Source organism: Mauremys mutica, chromosome 1 (assembly GCF_020497125.1).
Source record: "Mauremys mutica isolate MM-2020 ecotype Southern chromosome 1, ASM2049712v1, whole genome shotgun sequence".
NCBI lineage: Eukaryota > Metazoa > Chordata > Testudines > Geoemydidae > Mauremys > Mauremys mutica.
Genome location: NC_059072.1, coordinates 234,484,292 through 234,503,205, shown reverse-complemented (window position 1 = coordinate 234,503,205; position 18,914 = coordinate 234,484,292). Strand labels below are relative to the sequence as shown.

Here is an 18,914-nt window from a genome sequence, read left to right as displayed (position 1 = left end):
ATGCAATGTTTATTTATCCACTCCTATTTTTATTTTAAAATTAAAGGCAAGGAAAATGTACTGGGTTCTAGTGTTAATAAAGAAGAGTATCTACTGCTGTGGGTCACCTGAAATACGGTGCTATAACAAGATGAATTAAGGAAGAGAGGAAGCTTTAACTTTCTTTGACTACTTATTGGTGGCTTTTAGTGTTGTTGTAGCCATGTTGGTGAGAGAAAGACAAACTTTTGAGCTTACAGAGCTCTTCTGAAGAGCTCTGTAAGTTCAAAAGTTCGTCTCTCTCTCACACACAGAAGTTGGTCCAATAAAGTTATTACCTCACCCACCTTGTCTCTCCAACTCTGCTACAACACTGCATACAATGGAAGATATTGAATTTTGCCATCTGAAATGGAAACTCCACAACACGAAGAAAAAGAAAGCAAAACTTAACAGCGACATCTACGTTCTAAGCAAATGCAAGAAACAACCCATTAAAAAAGGTTTCTTAGACCTGAAGAAGAGCTCTGTGTAAGCTCAAAAGCTTGTCTCTCTAACCAACAGAAGTTGGCCCAATAAAAGATATTACCTCACCCACCTTGTCTCTCTAATTCATGGTTTAGAATCCTTAGTATTTTTACTAGTTTAGTTAAATGATGTTGTGTATAGGACATTGCAATTCAGTTGTTGATTCACTTAAAAAGTGTTTATGTGCAGTTTACTTGACCTAACCCTTGTCTAAGAACCTGAATTACTTCTCCTGATGGCCCATCCGCTTTCCTAAACTGCTGCTGGCTTCTCTACAGTGCCAGGAAATAGGCATTTAGTCACAGATGTTCATGGTGAACTGACTAAATACCTATTTCCTGGCACTGTAGATTCCTGAAAGACCGATACTAGTTCTTAAATCCCTGTTTGTATGGGTGAATTTAATGCTGACAAAAGGTAGTGGATTGACACCACTGGAAACTATATCCCTCAGTTTATCCACAGGACAAGTACCGCTTGGCAGAGGCAGTATAAGCTTCTTTGTGTCATCTTCCCAATAAGCCTAAATCCTAACTTATTTTTTCTCCTCCATTCATGAATCACTTCTTCAATTTATGAACCAGTCACAGGGGCATTAGCAAAATAAAAATAACCATGAACTTCTTTTCTGAGATATCTGGCCAGCATCTGAAGTTTTACACTGTCTGAAATATGTAGCCCTGAGGCCACTCATTAAAGTCACTTAAAAATGTGAAAGTAGATTTTTTTTTTATACAACAAAGTCTGTAGAAGCTCCAAGCTCTCAAAAGCCAGGCAGTATTTTCCCTTTTTTTATAATTAACAATGAATATTTTCTTCCCTAGCTTGAGAATGGTGAAAGGAGAAAAATTCTTTGACTTACAGGAGGCCTCAAGCAAATCAAGAACTAAGGGTTTGGGTTTTTTTCAACTCCTGGAAATGCATTTAGGGATCTCCAACTAACTGAAAAATCAATTCTGAGAACCCATCTCTCTGTTTTTACTGGGCAAATCAAAATTCAGAAGCAAAACAATATCACTCTAACTATTATGAACATCATTCATGAACAATTATGAGTCTACATTCAGGAACTCAGCCTCAGTGTCCCCTAAAGATTTAGATATGCAGGGACAGAATAAATGAGTGTTTGTTTTCTTTAATCTCTTGAATCTAACCAGCATGCTCTCCCCTTCCCTTTCAAACTCTCCCTAAAAACTGCTTTGAAGAAGTCTTCTACTTTTAATTGTCTGTTGCTGTGGATGCATGGCAATTTCAGGTTATCAATGCTCGTCTGATTTTCAAAAGAGTGGAACACCTGCAGTCCCATTGACTTTAATGGGATTTATGGGTACTGAACATCTTTGAAAATCAGGCCATCTGTCTTCTCCAATTGACTATAAACTAGGGGTCGGCAACCTTTGGCATGCAGCTCGCCAGGGTAAGCACCCTGGTGGGCCAGGCCAGTTTGTTTACCTGCCGTGTCCGCAGGTTCGGCAGATCGCGGCTCCCACTGGCCGCGGTTTGCCGCTGCAGGCCAATGGGGGCAGTGGGAAGTGGTGCGGGCCGAGGGATGTGCTGGCTGCTGCTTCCAGCAGCTCCCATTGGCCTGGAGCGGCAAACCGCAGCCAGTGGGAGCCACGATTGGCCGAACCTGCAGACACAGCAGGTAAACAAACCAGCCCGGCCCGCCAGGATGCTTACCCTGACGAGCCATGTGCCAAAGGTTGCTGACCCCTGCTATAAACTAATGACATTCACAGAGGGCCTAGAGATATTGGCAATACTTCAGGCCACAATCTGCACATTGGACTTACATCATCTTGGGCTGGTGAAAGAACCTGGTCCATTGTTGGTGCAGAGTGTTAATACCTCCCTTATGGAGGTCAGGTTCCTTGTATCCATAAAAGAAGCAATTGTATGGACATGTCTCAATAATTAACATTTAGATGCAGCCCAGAGACAGCACCTGTTGTATACAGCCCCTTTTTGGTAACGGATGAAGAAAATGTTTTTATAATCCTTTTGTTATATTGGTTAGCTATTGTGGATAGCACTGATCACAGTGTATTACTGATTCGACCACAAACCCTAGTGAAACTAAAAAGGTCTGAAACCACACAAGAGCAGCCCTATCTTGTAGAGGTCCCAAAAGATAGTTTTAAGCAATTGCTTTCAGTCTCAAGGATTGTCTTGTGTAAGGTTCTGTAGGATTTCTTCTTTTTCATCTTCTTGTTTAAAGTATATATAGGCCTGCCAAGAGGGTTAGCTGCTTTTAGTTTTTCCTCAGCACAAGGGGCCAATTGCCTTCCCATGTTCTCCACCACATATTGGGCTATTTGCCTGTTTACCCAAACCAGGAAGGATTAAACACCACACACAGAATCTGTTCATGCCCTTATTCAAGTCACTGACAGTCTTTAGCAAACCCCAAAATAAAACAGTTTGACATTAGCACTGGGTGAAATCTTTTCAGTGAATAATAAATCCACTGAAAAAAGCGTTTTTCAGGGCATCAAAATTATTTGCAAATTTGGTGAGTAGATTTTTGACTGAAAAATTGCTGTTGAGATGAAATGTTTCAACTTTTTGGTTTGAAATGGTATTTTTGTTTAGAAATTCAGTTACTCGGGGAAAAAAATAGACCCTCCCCCCCAAATTACAAAACAGTTTAGTAATGACTTGTTTGTTTCAGTGAGAAAAAAAACAACAAAAACAACAATTCCAATTTGATAAAAGCAATTTGATTTTATTTTTCAGTTCAGTTCAAACCTGTTCTGAAAGAGACTGCACATCAGAACCAGGCTGGCTGGCCCAAGGTTCCTTCCCCTTGGTGAGGCAGACCATCCTGTCACAATTTTGTCTAATTCTATTTCATAGTTAAAGTTCTCTTTATGCAATGCTGTTTTAACGGGTCCTGTAATATGCCAGAAATTAGCTCTTTTGTAATTGATCATATTTAAGCTCTTTGTTATTCCAGATCCTTCTTCATTACTCTATGGCCAGAAGGTTCACTGGACCGCTGAGTTAGCAAAGTACTTAAGCATGTGTTGAATTCAATTGGCTTCAATGGGACCTAAAGTCTTTTTTGAAGTGCTTGGCTGAATAGCAATGGACTTATGCATATGGTTAAAGTTATGCATGAACTTAAGTGCTTTGCTGAACTGAGGACTTGAGACTGTGGCAGAATTTGATCAACAGTGAAAAACAGCCCTTTTGTAATTTTTTTCTGAATTTCACCTAGGGCTCATTTTTCTCTGTCAGTTCTAAGGAGACAGTTTATACATTTTTGAACTGTTTTCTTATTAAAATATGATTTTCCTAACATCTAAATGTCCTAACATTTTGGTAGCTATATTTGTATGCACCTTTTCTGTTCCCAGTGTGGTCTCTCAGCTATCTTAAGTCAATTCATTACTTACAGCCTGGCCCACTACATTTCTCCACAAAGATTCCTAATGGGGATTTACATTAGGTAGGAAAGCTTAAAATTATTTTAAGTCTCTGTTGATTAAAACAGGTAAAATTCAAATTGACCCCAAACTGAGTATTTTACAGTGAATTAGGGAGTCAGACAAACGGCAGTATAACTTTGTCACTTTCTGTTAGAATTTTTCAGAAAGGTCCAGGTTTTTTTGCCATAATAATGAATTCTTGCTTATGCGCTCGTGTGACTCCCCAAGCCAGTTGCATTAAACTATTAACTCTTGACTTTACTCAGTGTTCTCTGAATCAGATGTTTCTCATTCAGATCTGCCTCTCCAAGGACTTTTATCATGGCTGTTCAAAATGTTATAGATCAAAATAGAGTGTTATCTTGAGATCTAAGAGCTACAAAGCAAAGCTCACAAAAGTTTTTTCACTTCTTTTTTTTTTCTATCTGAATAGTTGGCAACAGTTTCATCGCTAATGTATTCTAATACTTAAAAAAATAAAACAAATCTGTTTTCTCTGTGAAACTGTATCCTAACTATAATAATGAACCATCTTTTTTTATCTTTTCTCCCCTCTATCTCTCTCCCCCTGTATCACTAATGGAAGGCTGAGATTCTCTCTTGCTCCCTTGTCTCCAACCTCAGGACTATTACTTAGTTCAAGTGAAAACAATGATGAGTCCTTGTGGCACCTTAGAGTCTAACAAATTTATTTGGGCATAAGCTTTCATGGGCTAGAACCCACTTCATCAGATGCATGGAGTGAAAAAAACAGTAGGCAGGTATAAATATACAGCGCATGAAAAGATGGGAGTTTCCTTACCAAGTGGGGGTCAGTAGTAATGAGGCCAATTCAATTAGGTAAATGTGGCCCATTCCCAACAGTTGAAAAAAAGGTTGGCATACTGTGAAGCCATGTGGGTACCCATAGCAGTGTCGCGGACTTGAAGGTATAAATCAGCCTCAAATCTGAAATTATTGTGGGTGAGGACACAAAGTCACAAAGCTCAGCCACCAGGTTTGCCGTGACATTATTGCGGGTACTGTTCCTGATGGCTTGTAGTCCATCTTTGTGTGGAATGTTGGTGTAGAGAGCTTCTATATCCATAGTGGCTGGAATGGTGTTTTCTGGAAGATCACTAATGGATTGTAGTTTCCTCAGGAAGTCAGAGACAGGCCAGTCCTCACTTACAGACATCCCCACAACCTGAACTCACCAGCAACTACATACCACACAACAGAAACACTAACCCAGGAACCAATCCCTGCAACAAATCCCATTGCCAACTCTGTCCACATATCTATTCAAGGGACACCAGCATAGGACCTAACCACATCAGCCACACCGTCAGGAGCTCATTCACTTGCACACCTACTAATGTGATATATGCCATCATGTGCCAGCAATGTCTCTCTGCCACGTACATTGGCCAAACTGGACAGTCTCTATGCAAAAGAATAAATGGACACAAATCAGACATCAAGAATTGTAACATTCAAAAACCTGTAGGAGAGCACTTCAATCTCCCTGGACACTCAATAACAGACTTAAAAGTGGCCATTCTTCAACTACAAAAATGTCAAAAACAGACTTAACCGAGAAACTGCAGAACTGGAATTAATTTGCAAACTTGACACCATCAAATTAGGCCTGGGAGTGGCTGGGTCACTACAAAAAATAATTTTCCCTCTGTTGATACTCACCCCTTCTTGTCAACTGTTGGGAATGGGCCACATCCACCCTAATTGAATTGGCCTCATTAGTACTGACCTCCCACACACTTGGTAAGACAACTCCCACCTTTTCATGTGCTTTATATTTATACCTGCTTACAATATTTTTCACTCCATGCATTTGATGAAGTGGGTTCTAGCCCATGAAAGCTTATGCCCAAATAAAGTTGTTAGTCTCTAAGGTGCCACAAGGACTCCTCGTTTTTTTTGCTGATACAGACTAACATGGCTACCCCTCTGAAACCTTAGTTCAAGTGGTAAAAGCTACTTCAGTTATGTCTAGACTGGAGTATTTGCCCCAGTTTTAACTTAATTGTCGCCAGTTAACTCAAATTAGCCAACTGACTTGTAAATGTTAATCTAGATGCTCCACAAACGTGTTCTGGACATACCCTTGAACTAAAGGAGAAACTGCATTAGCTGAGACCAGTGCTCATGATGGGTCATTTCTTAGGCATTTTCTTTCCACCAAAGGACAAATGAAGTCCCTTTGAAGCATTTCAACACCACTGTTTAATTGTTTAGTTGGACTAATACTGAACAGAACAAAGCACTTCTGTCATCAGGGGTTGACGATGTTGATACCACAACAATCTTGCTGTCCACTGACCCAGTCAGATTCAGACCAGCGGTTAAACTAAGTTGTCCTGCACTGCATTGCAGGGTTAGTCCTACTTGGTGATAGCTTTTAGTGCTGCTCTCAAATTATTTTCTTTTTGGATAAGGAGCCTCCAGAGCCTCATGTGTATTGTCCACGGAAATCTGCTCCCTCTCCTTAAGGATTCTGCCTTCATCTAGTGCATAGTTACTGGACTAGGGAGGGGTGGGCAAACGGGGATGGCATGCTGCAGGTGAATCAGGAATAAAACTTTTCATATCCCTGTTGAATTATCAAACAAAGAAAAATTTTGAGGGGAAAGAACCCCAGCTCGAATGGAATATGATTCAGAGCTGTACAGTGAACAGATAATCTGCTGCATTCATGAGAAAATACAGTAACATCATCAAAGGAAGGAAAATGGTTAGCATAAGTAAACCACAAAACCACCCTCCCGGAAACAGAGTTAAAAACATGTTTAGGGGATCTTTTATTTACTACTTCACAAATTGCTGACGACTATAGCACCAAGAGTTTCAAATGAGGTTTTAAGTCATCCACATTAGGAATCCGAACAAAATGAAGCCACTTGTAATATTGGTTATGATTTCTTATTTTATTCAACTCACAGGTAAGATTTTTTTTCTGGGGTCTTCAAGCTGCAAATTGATTATTGCAGGAAGTGTTAACTCTTAAAGCAGGTAATAAAAAGAACATGAAACTGTCAGTTCTTGACTTTTAAATACATATTTTTATTTAGTGTTATAGCTATCAAAGAATTGCTGTTTTATAGAGGAAAACAGAATAAATTAAACAAAAGCTTAAAAAGGCACAGATTAAACAATTCAGAATTCATTTGATAAAACACATTAAAATGAGTTTTTATTTGTGTACTGTACCTAATTTTATATTTTAGCTAATATTCTACTATATCAGTGTTTATTTTAATTTATATTACTATAACCAATTTGACAGAGCATCCATAATAACTAATTAGATAACTGATCCAAATTTAATAAAGCCTTCAAACAGCTGTTATATTTATCTTGTTAGATTGTTAGTGCGTGTTCAAAATGTTGTACAAGATTTCCAAACAAGAACCATCTATTTTCACTTCACTAAGTGAACTAACCTGAAATGGGTTAATGATGATTTTGGAATATTGTATGTATTCACTTCTGAAGATAATCTATGCATTCTTTCAACAAGGGGGGATAAATGGGGAGAGGCCACAAATATCTATTCTTCTAGATTTTTATTTTCCATTTTAAATGTTTAATGCAAATTTTACTACATTAGACTTCACTAAAGAGAACCAAGTCTCTCTCTCAAGTACAATGCAGCAGATGTTATCACTTTCCCAGATATATGCTTCTTAATATAAATTGGTGTATTCAGGTAACAAATTCTGCAAATAAAACTGCCATATTCAGTCATGTTATGCTTATAAAAAGCACACAACCTTTTTCAGGGGAAAAGACAATACACCGTGTTTATTGAAGATACAACAGTTAGCATATGCATTTAATCACACACACGCACGCACACTCCCACCAGTCGGTGTTATAGTTACCAGTTCAGAGTCCAGATCAACCTAGTGGCCAGCTAGGTTGATCATGGGTAGGTAGAAGCCAGGTTCCATCAGTCGCGACACGATGCTCCAGGGAAGTTTCGGCAGGATGAATCCAAAGTTTTATGGCAAGGCACCCAGTTCATATAGTGATTTTTTTTTTATTGGGACCAATGAGTTTTGTACCGTCATGCTGTCATTAATTGTTGTTTGATGACAGCTTGTATTTTTAAATTGTTTTTTTTTTTATTTGGCTTTTTTATTTTTTTTATTTTTAGGGAGTTATTTTATGTTGGTTTTGATTACAGCTATTTTGTTTTTATTGATACATGCCTGTTTTATTTTTAGAGTTGTTAATTTGCCCTTCTTTGACATTTTAATAGGGGCCTGTTGCAACCTTCTGGCGCCCTTGCATCTGTCTTTGGTTCCTTTCTAGAACATTTGGTTCGGTGATGATGGCCTTTATATTTATTTTTTAATACACACATTTTTTATTTATATGCAAAACAGAATTGATTTACACAGAGAATTTGAACAGGAACATCACACTGGAGTGCAAGAGAAAATAATTGTTGCATTCTTTGACTTATTTTAAAATATTAAACCTACAACAAAGTGGTGACCCTAAAAGGTATGTTACTGCCTTGAAATTAGCTCAGATACAGAATTATACAAAATTCAAACATAAAATCCTATTACTACATATCCCCCTTTTGACCTTTCAAGAACAGTTCTTGAGTGAGTCATATTTTATACAAATATTTTATAGCAATATACTGATAAGCCATTTGAGCTTGTGGTTGTAATTTAACAAACTTTTTTTTTTGTTCAACAGCACATACAACACATTTCTAGCAAGGAAACACAGGATAATATTAACACAACTAGTAATGGGTGAAATATAATAGACAATATGCCCTTAGAAGTCTGGGACCACCCTGTAAAAATGTCGTACCAGTGACAGGCTGTTAGGTTTTTTTTTTAGACCTAGCAATTTTTAGCATGTCTCTGTTTTCATGTAATATTTGAATGAAACGCTTCCCTATATTCTTTTGTGTTTGTTGTAAAAACTGAGTCACCTTTGTTTCTGACAATAAGTGATTAGTTAGATTGTGCCAATCCAGGCCAAGGGTAACAGAAAAATTAACCGGGGTTACGTTTATAGTGCTCAGTGCTTCTTCAATTTTTGATAAATAGTATGTGTGATTGCTAGTATATAATACACTAGCATTACATTTATATTCATTCACGGGGGGTTGGCTGATACTTGCATTTTTCCAAAATACTGTTTCCCAGGCTGTAACACATACACATTGTCCATTCTACAAAACATGCGTCACATTTTTTAGTTTGTTCCACACACATGTTCCCAATGAGGTATTTTTGCTACTTGGTTTTGTGGTGACAGGTAGGGACAAACATACTAATTTCTGAGGGCTCCCTCGGGTGTCCAATACATATATATAATAGGATTTTAATTAAGTATGTTTTGTTTGCATTTTCTTTTACCCCTTTTACAATATACACTGCGCATGTCCTGGGGAAAATGCACTTTTTTTTTTTAGTTTAACTTTTATAACATATTAACCATATTAATTTTTACATAAGGTGTAACTGGGTTTTTTTGTGCTCATAGAGTTTTCATGTACCCTTATTAAAGTGACAGTCTGATTATACAAATTACCTTAAGGCGCTGTGTTTCTAACATTGTTTTTTTGTGCACCTTACCCTGTTTCTCCAGAAGGGCACTGTCGTTTTTAAATTTTATAATTTTTTTTATTACAGCTTTTATTTGCTATTTTGTTACCAAAAAAAAAAATCCAGATTTTTTTCCCATTCTCCTGGTTTTGACTGCCCTGCTGCAACCACAACTTTGTTTTTTTAAAAAGGTATTGAACGTTATAAAGCATTAAGGTATCTTAAGGGTTAAGTGCTAAATACCAAAGCCAAACAACACTAGTTACCTGTGTTTGGCAAACAGTGTCTGTCAGTTTTGCAACTCTGAATGAAAGATTTAAATGGATTTTAGTGGTATTATTTAAAAACAAAAAAAACAATTTATTTTAAACCTACAAAACAGAGTTTTACAATCCAGGAGTGTTGATTTATGTCCTTAAAACCTTACATATTTACACAATATATTTACACACACATTTTAAAAAATATTTTACACTGCTTTAATTTTTACACAGCTGTACATAGATTACATTTGTATACATTTGGGGGCAATTAAGTTCCAATAGAACCCCCTCTTTTAGCAAATTTGACTAAATTGTCCGTAGTCAAATTATTTAAATCAGATTGTTTCTTCGCCTGACTTATTTACAGAAATTCCTTTGGAAAAAGGCCTATTTTTCCTTCATAATGGCTGCAAAGAAACCAAGAATTATCTTATAACACTTTTTATGTGAATGTTGTATGTGAAATACTGGCCTCATTGAAGCCAAAGGCAAAACTCCCATTGACTTCAATAGGGTTAGGATTTCACCCAGTATGCTCAAGGCTGGACGTTTCCTGTAACTGTAGAAGTCTATCATACACATTTGTTGAGCTGGCCAAGATTCTACCCTCACTCACAGTTTTTAAAATAGTCCCAAAATGGTTTCTTTGTGTGCCTCTGTAAAGGGTACAACAACTCATACACACCCACTTTATTTCCATCTTACAGTTACCAATGGAGCGGAACTTTCAATTATACAATATCCCCAGGACATCAGTGTGTCTCTTAATTCAACTGTTTTGATACTGTGTGAATTTGACTACTCAGATAAAACCGTAATTGATACAGAGGTGTACTGGAGGAAAGACCCTACCTGTAATCAGCCAGCGCTCCAGCCAACCACAAGTACCTCTGATGTTCAAAAGTCACAGGTACAAATTAAAACAGAGCAGTCCAAAAAATTTTCAATCTTACGACTGGACAACGTTCAGCTGAACGACGCTGGCATGTATTTCTGTGATGTAAGGCTAATTTTACCACCACCAGTAAGGCACAAATGTGGAAGTGGCAGCAGGCTGACAGTACATGGTAAGGAACTTTTGTTAGTTACAAAAATAGACTTGGGTTTATATAAAGATGAGCTAAATTACCCTCCAGTTGTATTGCTTTCTCTCCAACAGTCCCAGAATATTGCTGTTTTAATTCCACCTGATTCAACATCAGGGTAGGGGTGGAAGAAGACTGGCTAGAGTTGTATGTACATGTGTGGAACAATGACAACAGTACATTCCAAGATTTTACAACCACCCTCCTGCCCTCACCAGTAGATTTTAAGGACAGATCATGATAGTCATGTCTGACCTGCACGTTACAGGCCACAGAACCTCACTTGTCCACTCCTGTAATCGACCCCTAACCTCTGGCTGAGTTACTGAAGCCCTCAAATCATGATTTAAAGCAGTGGTGGGCAACCTACGGCCCACAGGCTGCATGTGGCCCATCAGGGTAAGCTGATTGGGGGCTGCGAGACATTTTGCTGACATTGACCATCTGCAGGCACAGCCCCCTCCGTCCCCAGCGGCCATGGTTCGCCATTCTCGGCCCATGGGAGCTGTGGGAAGCGGCGGGCTGCAGGGATGTGCTGACCGCTACTTCCCGCAGCTCCCATTGGCAGGAAACGGCAAACTGCGGCCAGTGGGAGCTGTGGGGAGCTGTGCCTGCGGATGGTCAATGTCAGCAAAATGTCTCATGGCCTGCAATCAGCTTACCCTGATGGGCCCGCCAGCTGCAGGTTGCCCACTGCTGATTTAAAGACTTTAAGTTACAGAGACTCCACCATTTACTCTCGTTTAAACCTGCAGGTGACTCTTGTCCCATGCACATTACATTTCTTACTCTTACTTTTATAGTAAACCTATATCACTGATAACCCAGGAGAGAGAGAGAGAGAGTGTGTGTGTGTGTGTTTTTTTCCAAGAGGTTGACCCTGAAGGATCAAGCGGAGTGAAAGTGTCTTTGCTTTAGATTGTAATAAAATTTTCAGTGCTTTGTGACACTTGACCAATTGACTTTCATGACCCTTCTAGGATCCACGATCCATCAATTGAGAAAAAGTCTCTTAAACAACAAGGATCCTTCGCCCATCTGCATTCTCTAAGCAAATCTGACTGGACAGTCGCTTAGCTGATGCAAGACAACTGCCAAATACTTGAGTCCCCACTATATTCAGCAGACTGTCCAATTGCATTTTACTGAGGCTCCATCAGCTTTCAGTGGCTGTTGAGATAAATTCTCTTGGATAGTAGAGCACCATTACCCTATGATTTCTGTTTTAGAAAAGACACTGCCTGAAATTAAATGAAGTTGCTGTTGCCATGAAAGTTGGTTTTATTTATGATAGCAGTTTGTCACATTGCAAAGAGGTTTTCAAAGATCTTCCCATTAATTGGCTGGATTTTCCATCACTGACCATTTTAAAACCAAGATTGAATATTTTATAAAAAAAAAACTATGCCTGAGGAATTATTTTGGGAAAGTTCATGTTCTGTGGGTGGCCAAACCGTGGCTCGCAAGCCACATGTGCCTCTTTTACAGTTGAAGTGCGGATGTCAGAGCCTCCCACGCCCACTCCACATCTCTGCTATCGGACTGAGGTGGGAGGGTGGAGGTTGGGGCTTCTGCCCTGCTGTGGGGTGGTGGGACTATGGGTTTCTGCTCTACAGGGAGGGGGATCTCAGCAATTCAGCCCTGTGGGGCACACCTGCTGGGGTTTTGGGCTTCAGCAGGAGCAGGATTGAAGCCCTGAGCCCAGACAGGCACCTCCTGTGAGGCTATGCCCTGAGACCCTCCACTCCCTGAAGGCTGAAGCCCTGAGCCCCAGCAGGTGTCTCCCATGCAGCTGAAGCGCCTGAGCCCAGAGCCTCAGCAGGAGTTCCACAGCTACTGAACATCTGAAAATTGTCATATGCAGCTCGGAGGGTCAGTAAGTTTGACCATCCTGGTCTGTGTTATTCAGGACGTCAGACTAGATGATCACAATGTTCCCTTCTGGCCTTGCAATATATGAATTCACTGGAAATTTAGGATTCCATCCATTTTATAATCAGGTTATCATTATGTTCAGAAATCTTACACTTTTCAAGTGGAACTGTTCATAACTCTCTCCAGAAGAGGCTCAAACCCTCAGCCTGAAAAATTAGTGACAAAATGTGATAAATATGAATAGGAAGCCAGCCATGACCAAGTCCCATCTAATCCATCACATAAAAAGCTCATCTGGAAAGCGAACAAACACCTTTTTTTGGTTTTTACATATTTAAATCTCTCTTTCAGAGTCCAAATGCGATGGCAATATCAGGCATGCTAAAACATGGTGGGTGTGGTTCTTTCTTCTTGGATACAGCATCTGTTCCTCCATTATTATCATAGTTTTCTCCGTAAGTAACCATTCAGAAATAAGTATTACTAAACTAAATATGCTCCTGGGGTATTTCTGATGAAAAGGGATGGGTGAGTATGTGGCAAACCTGTATAAAGGCACTCCTTAATTTCCAGCAGGTGGAGGGCAACAAGTAGAACCCAGATTCCTTGCCCATTTCATGTGTGATCTGGAGGAGAGACCAGTGCACGTCTTTAAAAGAAACAGGGTGCTGTCACCACCTGCCCTGATGCCTTTAGGCTGTGCAGCTTTGGCTCAGAGCCCTGACGCCAGTAGCATCACTACAGCATAAGTCTCACCCTGAACTTCCATCAACCCAGTTATTCCTTGCAGGGTGACCCCAACAGCCATTCTGAGTCTCCACAAAACCCTCTCCTCTGCACAGGGCCAGCGCCAGCTTTTTTGCCACCCCAAGCGGTGAAGAGGAAGAAAAGAAAAAAAAAAGATAAAGCTGTGATCGGCGGCTGCTCTACTGCGTCGCTTCATTCTTCGGCGGCAATTCCGTGGCTGGTCCTTCCCTCCGAGAGGGACTGAGGGACCCGCTGCCAAACTGCCGCCAAAGACCCAGATGTGCCTCCTCTTTCCATTGGCCCCAAGCACCTGGAGCTGGCCCTGCCTCTGCAGTGTCCAGTCTCTTACTGAGGTAACACCAAGTTCACTGCTCCCAAAAAGCCAGGACACACAACAGTTTGTTAGCTTGTTGGGGTGATACGTTTCAACTTAATACACAGCACTAAGATGGCAAAAGTAAGAAGTTTATTAACAAAGAACAGATTTAAATGATTTCAAGCAAGATATGAAAGGGTTACAAACACAACTAACACATTCTAGTGTCTAAAATTTAATTCTAGCAAAATGTAGCTTTGCCTAACGTAATCTCTTACTCACACCAAGTGATCAGCATTCTCCAGCTTCCTTATCCATCTTTCCTAGCTACTAAGTGCTGGCTTGCCCTGCTCCCTATCAGCAAGGAAGCAGCTACTGCTAGGTGGTCTTGGTCCTACACTTTAGTCCTTGGAGAGTTCCACCCATTGAGACACGAAACTATTCATTTTAATCCTGCTTCTCTCTTCCCAGCTCACTCTGTCTGCAGTCACAGGACCTTCTAAACAATACAATTCATAGAATGCTGGTCCTTAAAGGTGCAGAATATGGAGCAGGGATGTGTTGGACCTATGCCCACCCTGAAAGGGCCCAGAGCACCAGTGACATTTCTTGACTGCACAGCATCTTTCTTTTCAAGGCCGGTTAAGAATATACTAGTAGATGTTCAAGGACTAAACTTTACAGCAAAAACTCAAAAGAATACCTCACACTTCCCAAACAGCAGCTTTGTCCCAAACACCCTTGTGAAATGAAGGCTTGTGCAGTGTAACAATTTTGAAGGTCAACAAATTCTAGCTATTCTGGACAAAGAGGCAACAAGTTCAGAAACATAAAGACTGTTACAGACAACAGCCTGCCAGCTGCTCCCTCTCTTTTATACTGAGGGAACTCCAGGTCAAGCACCCATTGCCTCACCTCAATTGTAAGAGTGTTACATGAAGAAAAAGAAGTTTCTCAAATAGGCAGGTCCCAATTTAAATGTGTGTGTGGGGGGGGCACTTTTATTCACAACAGCCCTATCTTTCACCTGTTCAGTTTGTGCTTTTTGAAGAGAATCCAAGAGAGGTCCCTGACCTGACACTGTGGCAACAAAACCTTTCTGCTACTACCATTGCTCAGACAGATGAAAAGGGACTTTAGTTACCCATATGGATCAGAAACAGTAGAAGTCAAGAGAGAAAACAGAACTATGATGTAAAAAGCCACTGATTGTATCTAATCCACCACCTAATTAGACCAGTTTTTTTAAAAGCTTTTTATTGGTTGCTGTTAATACCGAACCACAATAACAGAATGTAACAAAAAAAAATTTTAAAATATCACCCAGCTAATATCTGTAGCAGAAGAGATGTGTGCGCTCTGTAATACCAGGCCAGGGAATGCTTTGATGAACAGGCACAACCCATCAAAAGCAGCTTCACATTGGATTTTGTAAACGGAGTCAGCGTAAACACTCCTAAACTGAGTGATGGCATCACTGGCTGGAGCAAATCATAACATGAGTATAAGGAGAGAAGAAAATAATCAGTTGGAGAAGGTATTTACAACTTTTAAAAGCCATTCTTTACCTGAATGGTAGCTGTCCTGTTTCATGCCATGGAAATGTATGTGTACAGTGTCAGAATAAGAACACAGACTATTAACAAGGATTAATTTAGGGAACTGGACGACTCAAAGTTGGTAAGGGAATCAGGTGCTTTTTCCCTTCCTGTCACTGTTGCAAATCAGTAATAACCAAGTCATTTGGATGGCTTCTATGGAATGAGTTGGTCAGGGCTGGTTCTGCAGGTGAGCGAGCAAGTCAGTCACCCTGGGCACCAACTTCCAGGGCACATCATATCTCTCTGCCACTCGGCTTTTATTGTTGTTGCTCCGAAATGACCACTCTGGCTTTTTTCCTGTGCTGATTGGCCAACTGTAGATGGCATGTGGTTGGTTTTTTTGTTGTTTGTTGTGGGTTTTTGGCTCGGGGGACAGGCAGGGAAGGGGCTCCGTAAAAGTTTGGTGCCCTGGCCAATGGAATGGCTAGGTGCACTCCTGGGGCTGGTGATCTGAGTCAACCTTTTTCCACAGCATAAAATTCACTGTTAAATTGGCAACTTTTACTAGCAGTCCCAGCAGAGGCCTAGAAATGAATTTTCATGGAGACATGAATCACTCCGGATCAAGGCTGAGGCATATTGGTAGGACGGTGTGGGAAAATCTACATGATGCCTTTGCATCTTTCTGTGCATAAAAGCCTGTGGTTGTCAATCCAGTACCTTTCATAAGCCCTAAATCAATGTCCCTGTCCCCTTCCAAATACAGTTTTTTAAAGTCCCTAAGAAGCCCCCCAAACCTTTTTTTAAATGATAGTACAGAAATACATTTTAAAATAGTAATTGGGGGGAGAAAAGTACTTAATAAGATCACAAACACAATCCAGAATATTAATTCAGTCACTTCTTAGTTGTGCAGAAGGTACAATATAAGTGAACACTTTTCCTGTTGCCTGGAAATGCTTTGCATTTAGGATTGGTGATATATTGTTGTGTTAATGTAATGTATTTCATTGCAAAATTTTAAAGTAGCAGCAGTTTTCAGTAATATGTCCTGCTTTTCTTTCTGCACAAGTTTTTTAGATAAAAAGTACCCCCCAAAGTCCCCAAATTCCATCCACTCACTCCCCTTGTGGTGTCAGGAAATTATATAACAATTAGGCACTGTATGGTAGCCAGTATATCACTCTAAAGTCATCATGATAATCTTAATATTCTGCCAGTTTTTAAAGGTTAAAATTACCTATTGCATAAAAAAATTGAGTATCTTTCATTACACTTGCAATGTTCTCAGGCACATCGCAAGTAGTGTGGAATCCAAACACAATTCTTGGGGAGCCACTCTTGTTTAGTCAGGCTGATGGTCTCTAAGGCAATGGCATATCTGATGACAATGTGTTATTTATTGCTTAATGATGTGGGTTTGTTTAACAGATTCTTCAGTGCTGCAAAAAGCATAGGAACTCCTCAAAAAATACAGATGGCATCTGTACTTTGCCAAGCGAATGGATTTATGACAAACCGTCCATCACTCTTAATAATGGATTTAATCAAGAATACGAAGATATGAGACTAATAAAGACTTTTACTCACAGTGGAAGAAAGATATGAAAAAGGTGGATGCATTCATAATTGAATTACATTAGCACATGTAACAAATACTTTTCTACCTCCACAAAAATCTTGGTTCATTTAGAGTTAGTGTTGCTGAAGTGAATTTCATAATCAACACAATCACTAAAAATCAAAGAAACCACCAGTTAAGGCAACATGAACATCAAAACTGTATATGTCTTACCACCCAAAGGCACTCAGAATCCTCTGACAGATCTAATTCTTCTTAATCACAAGAACAAAGTTACAGCATGCACATTCACCTTCAGTTAGATTAAGATGAATTCCCCATGAGCACAAATGCAGTGGCAAAATCTTCAATGTATTATTTGTCCTTTAAAATGTAGGATGTCAGATTTAGAATTGTGAGTTGGAGTGTGTTTGGGAGGAATTCCCACACCTATCACCAGCCTATATTTTGCCCACCTCTATTTCCCTCTTTCGTGCCCCTTTTCGCCTCTTAATTCCTTTCAACCTCTCTCACTCTCAGATATCCAGTCATTTCCCTCACTCCGATCACCTCGGATATATACACCTCCCAACAAAATGAAACAACAAAATGTAGCTTGTGAGGGAAGGGAAAAAATCTATTTTAAAATTACTGGAAACATACTGATGTGCACATAACATACACCTCACCTCTACCCCGATATAACGCGACCCGATATAACACGAATTCAGATATAATGCGGTAAAGCAGTGCTCGGGGGGGAGGGGGGAGGAAGGGCAGGGCTGCGCACTCCGGTGGATCAAAGCAAGTTCGATATAACATGGTTTCACCTATAACGCAGTAAGATTTTTTGGCTTCTGAGAGTTATATCGGGGTAGAGGTGTATGTGAGTGAATGAATGAGCTAAGAACAGTAACCCTTGGTCCTGTCTTCCCTGATCCTCCTTACTCACTGATGTCTCATGTCCAAAATTAGGTTGTAAGCTCTTCTGGGCAGGCACAATGTCATTTATATTTTCTAAGGTACCTAGCACACTTGTAGAGCCTGTATAAATAATTTAGTGAGGCTGCATAGAAATAGTTTACTTTCATTTGCATAGTGATTAACTACTACTTGAGGTAGTCTTACAACAGAATGAATAATGGTTGTATAAAGATGACTTGGGGAAAATTAATACTTCTGAACAAAATCTACTCAAATTGCCCTGAAAGAAAGGGCTTTTTTTTTTTGCATAAGCTGATATTGTTTTGACTCCATATTGATGAGCAGATACCACACCAAGGAAAGTAACTGTCTTGGCTTGAAGGAGGAGGTTGCTATAACTGAATGGCAGAAACTTCCACAGATATTCTCTCTAGAGCAGTGGTTCTCAAACTGCAGGTAGGGACCCAAAGTGGGTTGTGAACCCATTTTAATGGGAGTGCCAGGGCCAGCCTTAAACTTGCTGGGATCCAGGGCTGAAGCTGAAGCCCAAGCTCCACCCTCACCTAGGGCAGAAGGAGGTCGCGGTGCAATGAAGTTTGAGAACCGATGCTCTAGAATGCCTTCCTCTTAGCAAGTATCAGAGGGGTAGCCATGTTAGTCTAGATCTGTAAAAAGCGACAAAGAGTCCTGTGGCACCTTATAGACTAACAGACGTATTGGAGCATAAACTACGAAGTGGGTATTCACCCACGAAAGCTTATGCTTCAATACATCCGTTAGTCTTTAAGGTGCCACAGGACTCTTTGTCACGTCCTCTTCACAGACTCTCAAAGTACTGCGTTCTCTGACGGGTAAAAGACTAAACAAATCCCCACCATGCTATAAATCATGGTGCTTTTGCAACATTTTGTAACATTAAATTTAATGCCAGTCTAGTGAGGCTTTCTGCAGTACTTGCTTAGGCATTTAGGTGTTTATCCTTTATTTAATCATGCTCTCTCTATATTTTGTAAAATTGCCAATAAAACCCACTTTGGTTTAAGCCAAACTAAATTGAGAACCTGACTATTATTTGGGGAAGCTGC

At 40.0% G+C, this 18,914-nt stretch overlaps 1 protein-coding gene across 1 annotated transcript; it reads left to right on the top strand.

Annotated features, from left to right (window-relative positions):
- The first annotated feature begins 6,768 nt into the window (after positions 1 to 6,768).
- LOC123367147 lies at positions 6,769 to 18,511 on the top strand. Its single transcript, XM_045011220.1, has 4 exons — positions 6,769 to 6,880; positions 10,488 to 10,847; positions 13,092 to 13,195; positions 16,776 to 18,511. The coding sequence occupies exons 1-4, from the start codon at positions 6,829 to 6,831 to the stop codon at positions 16,950 to 16,952; spliced, it is 693 nt and encodes a 230-aa protein (XP_044867155.1). The 5' UTR covers positions 6,769 to 6,828; the 3' UTR covers positions 16,953 to 18,511.
- Positions 18,512 to 18,914: the final 403 nt, after the last annotated feature.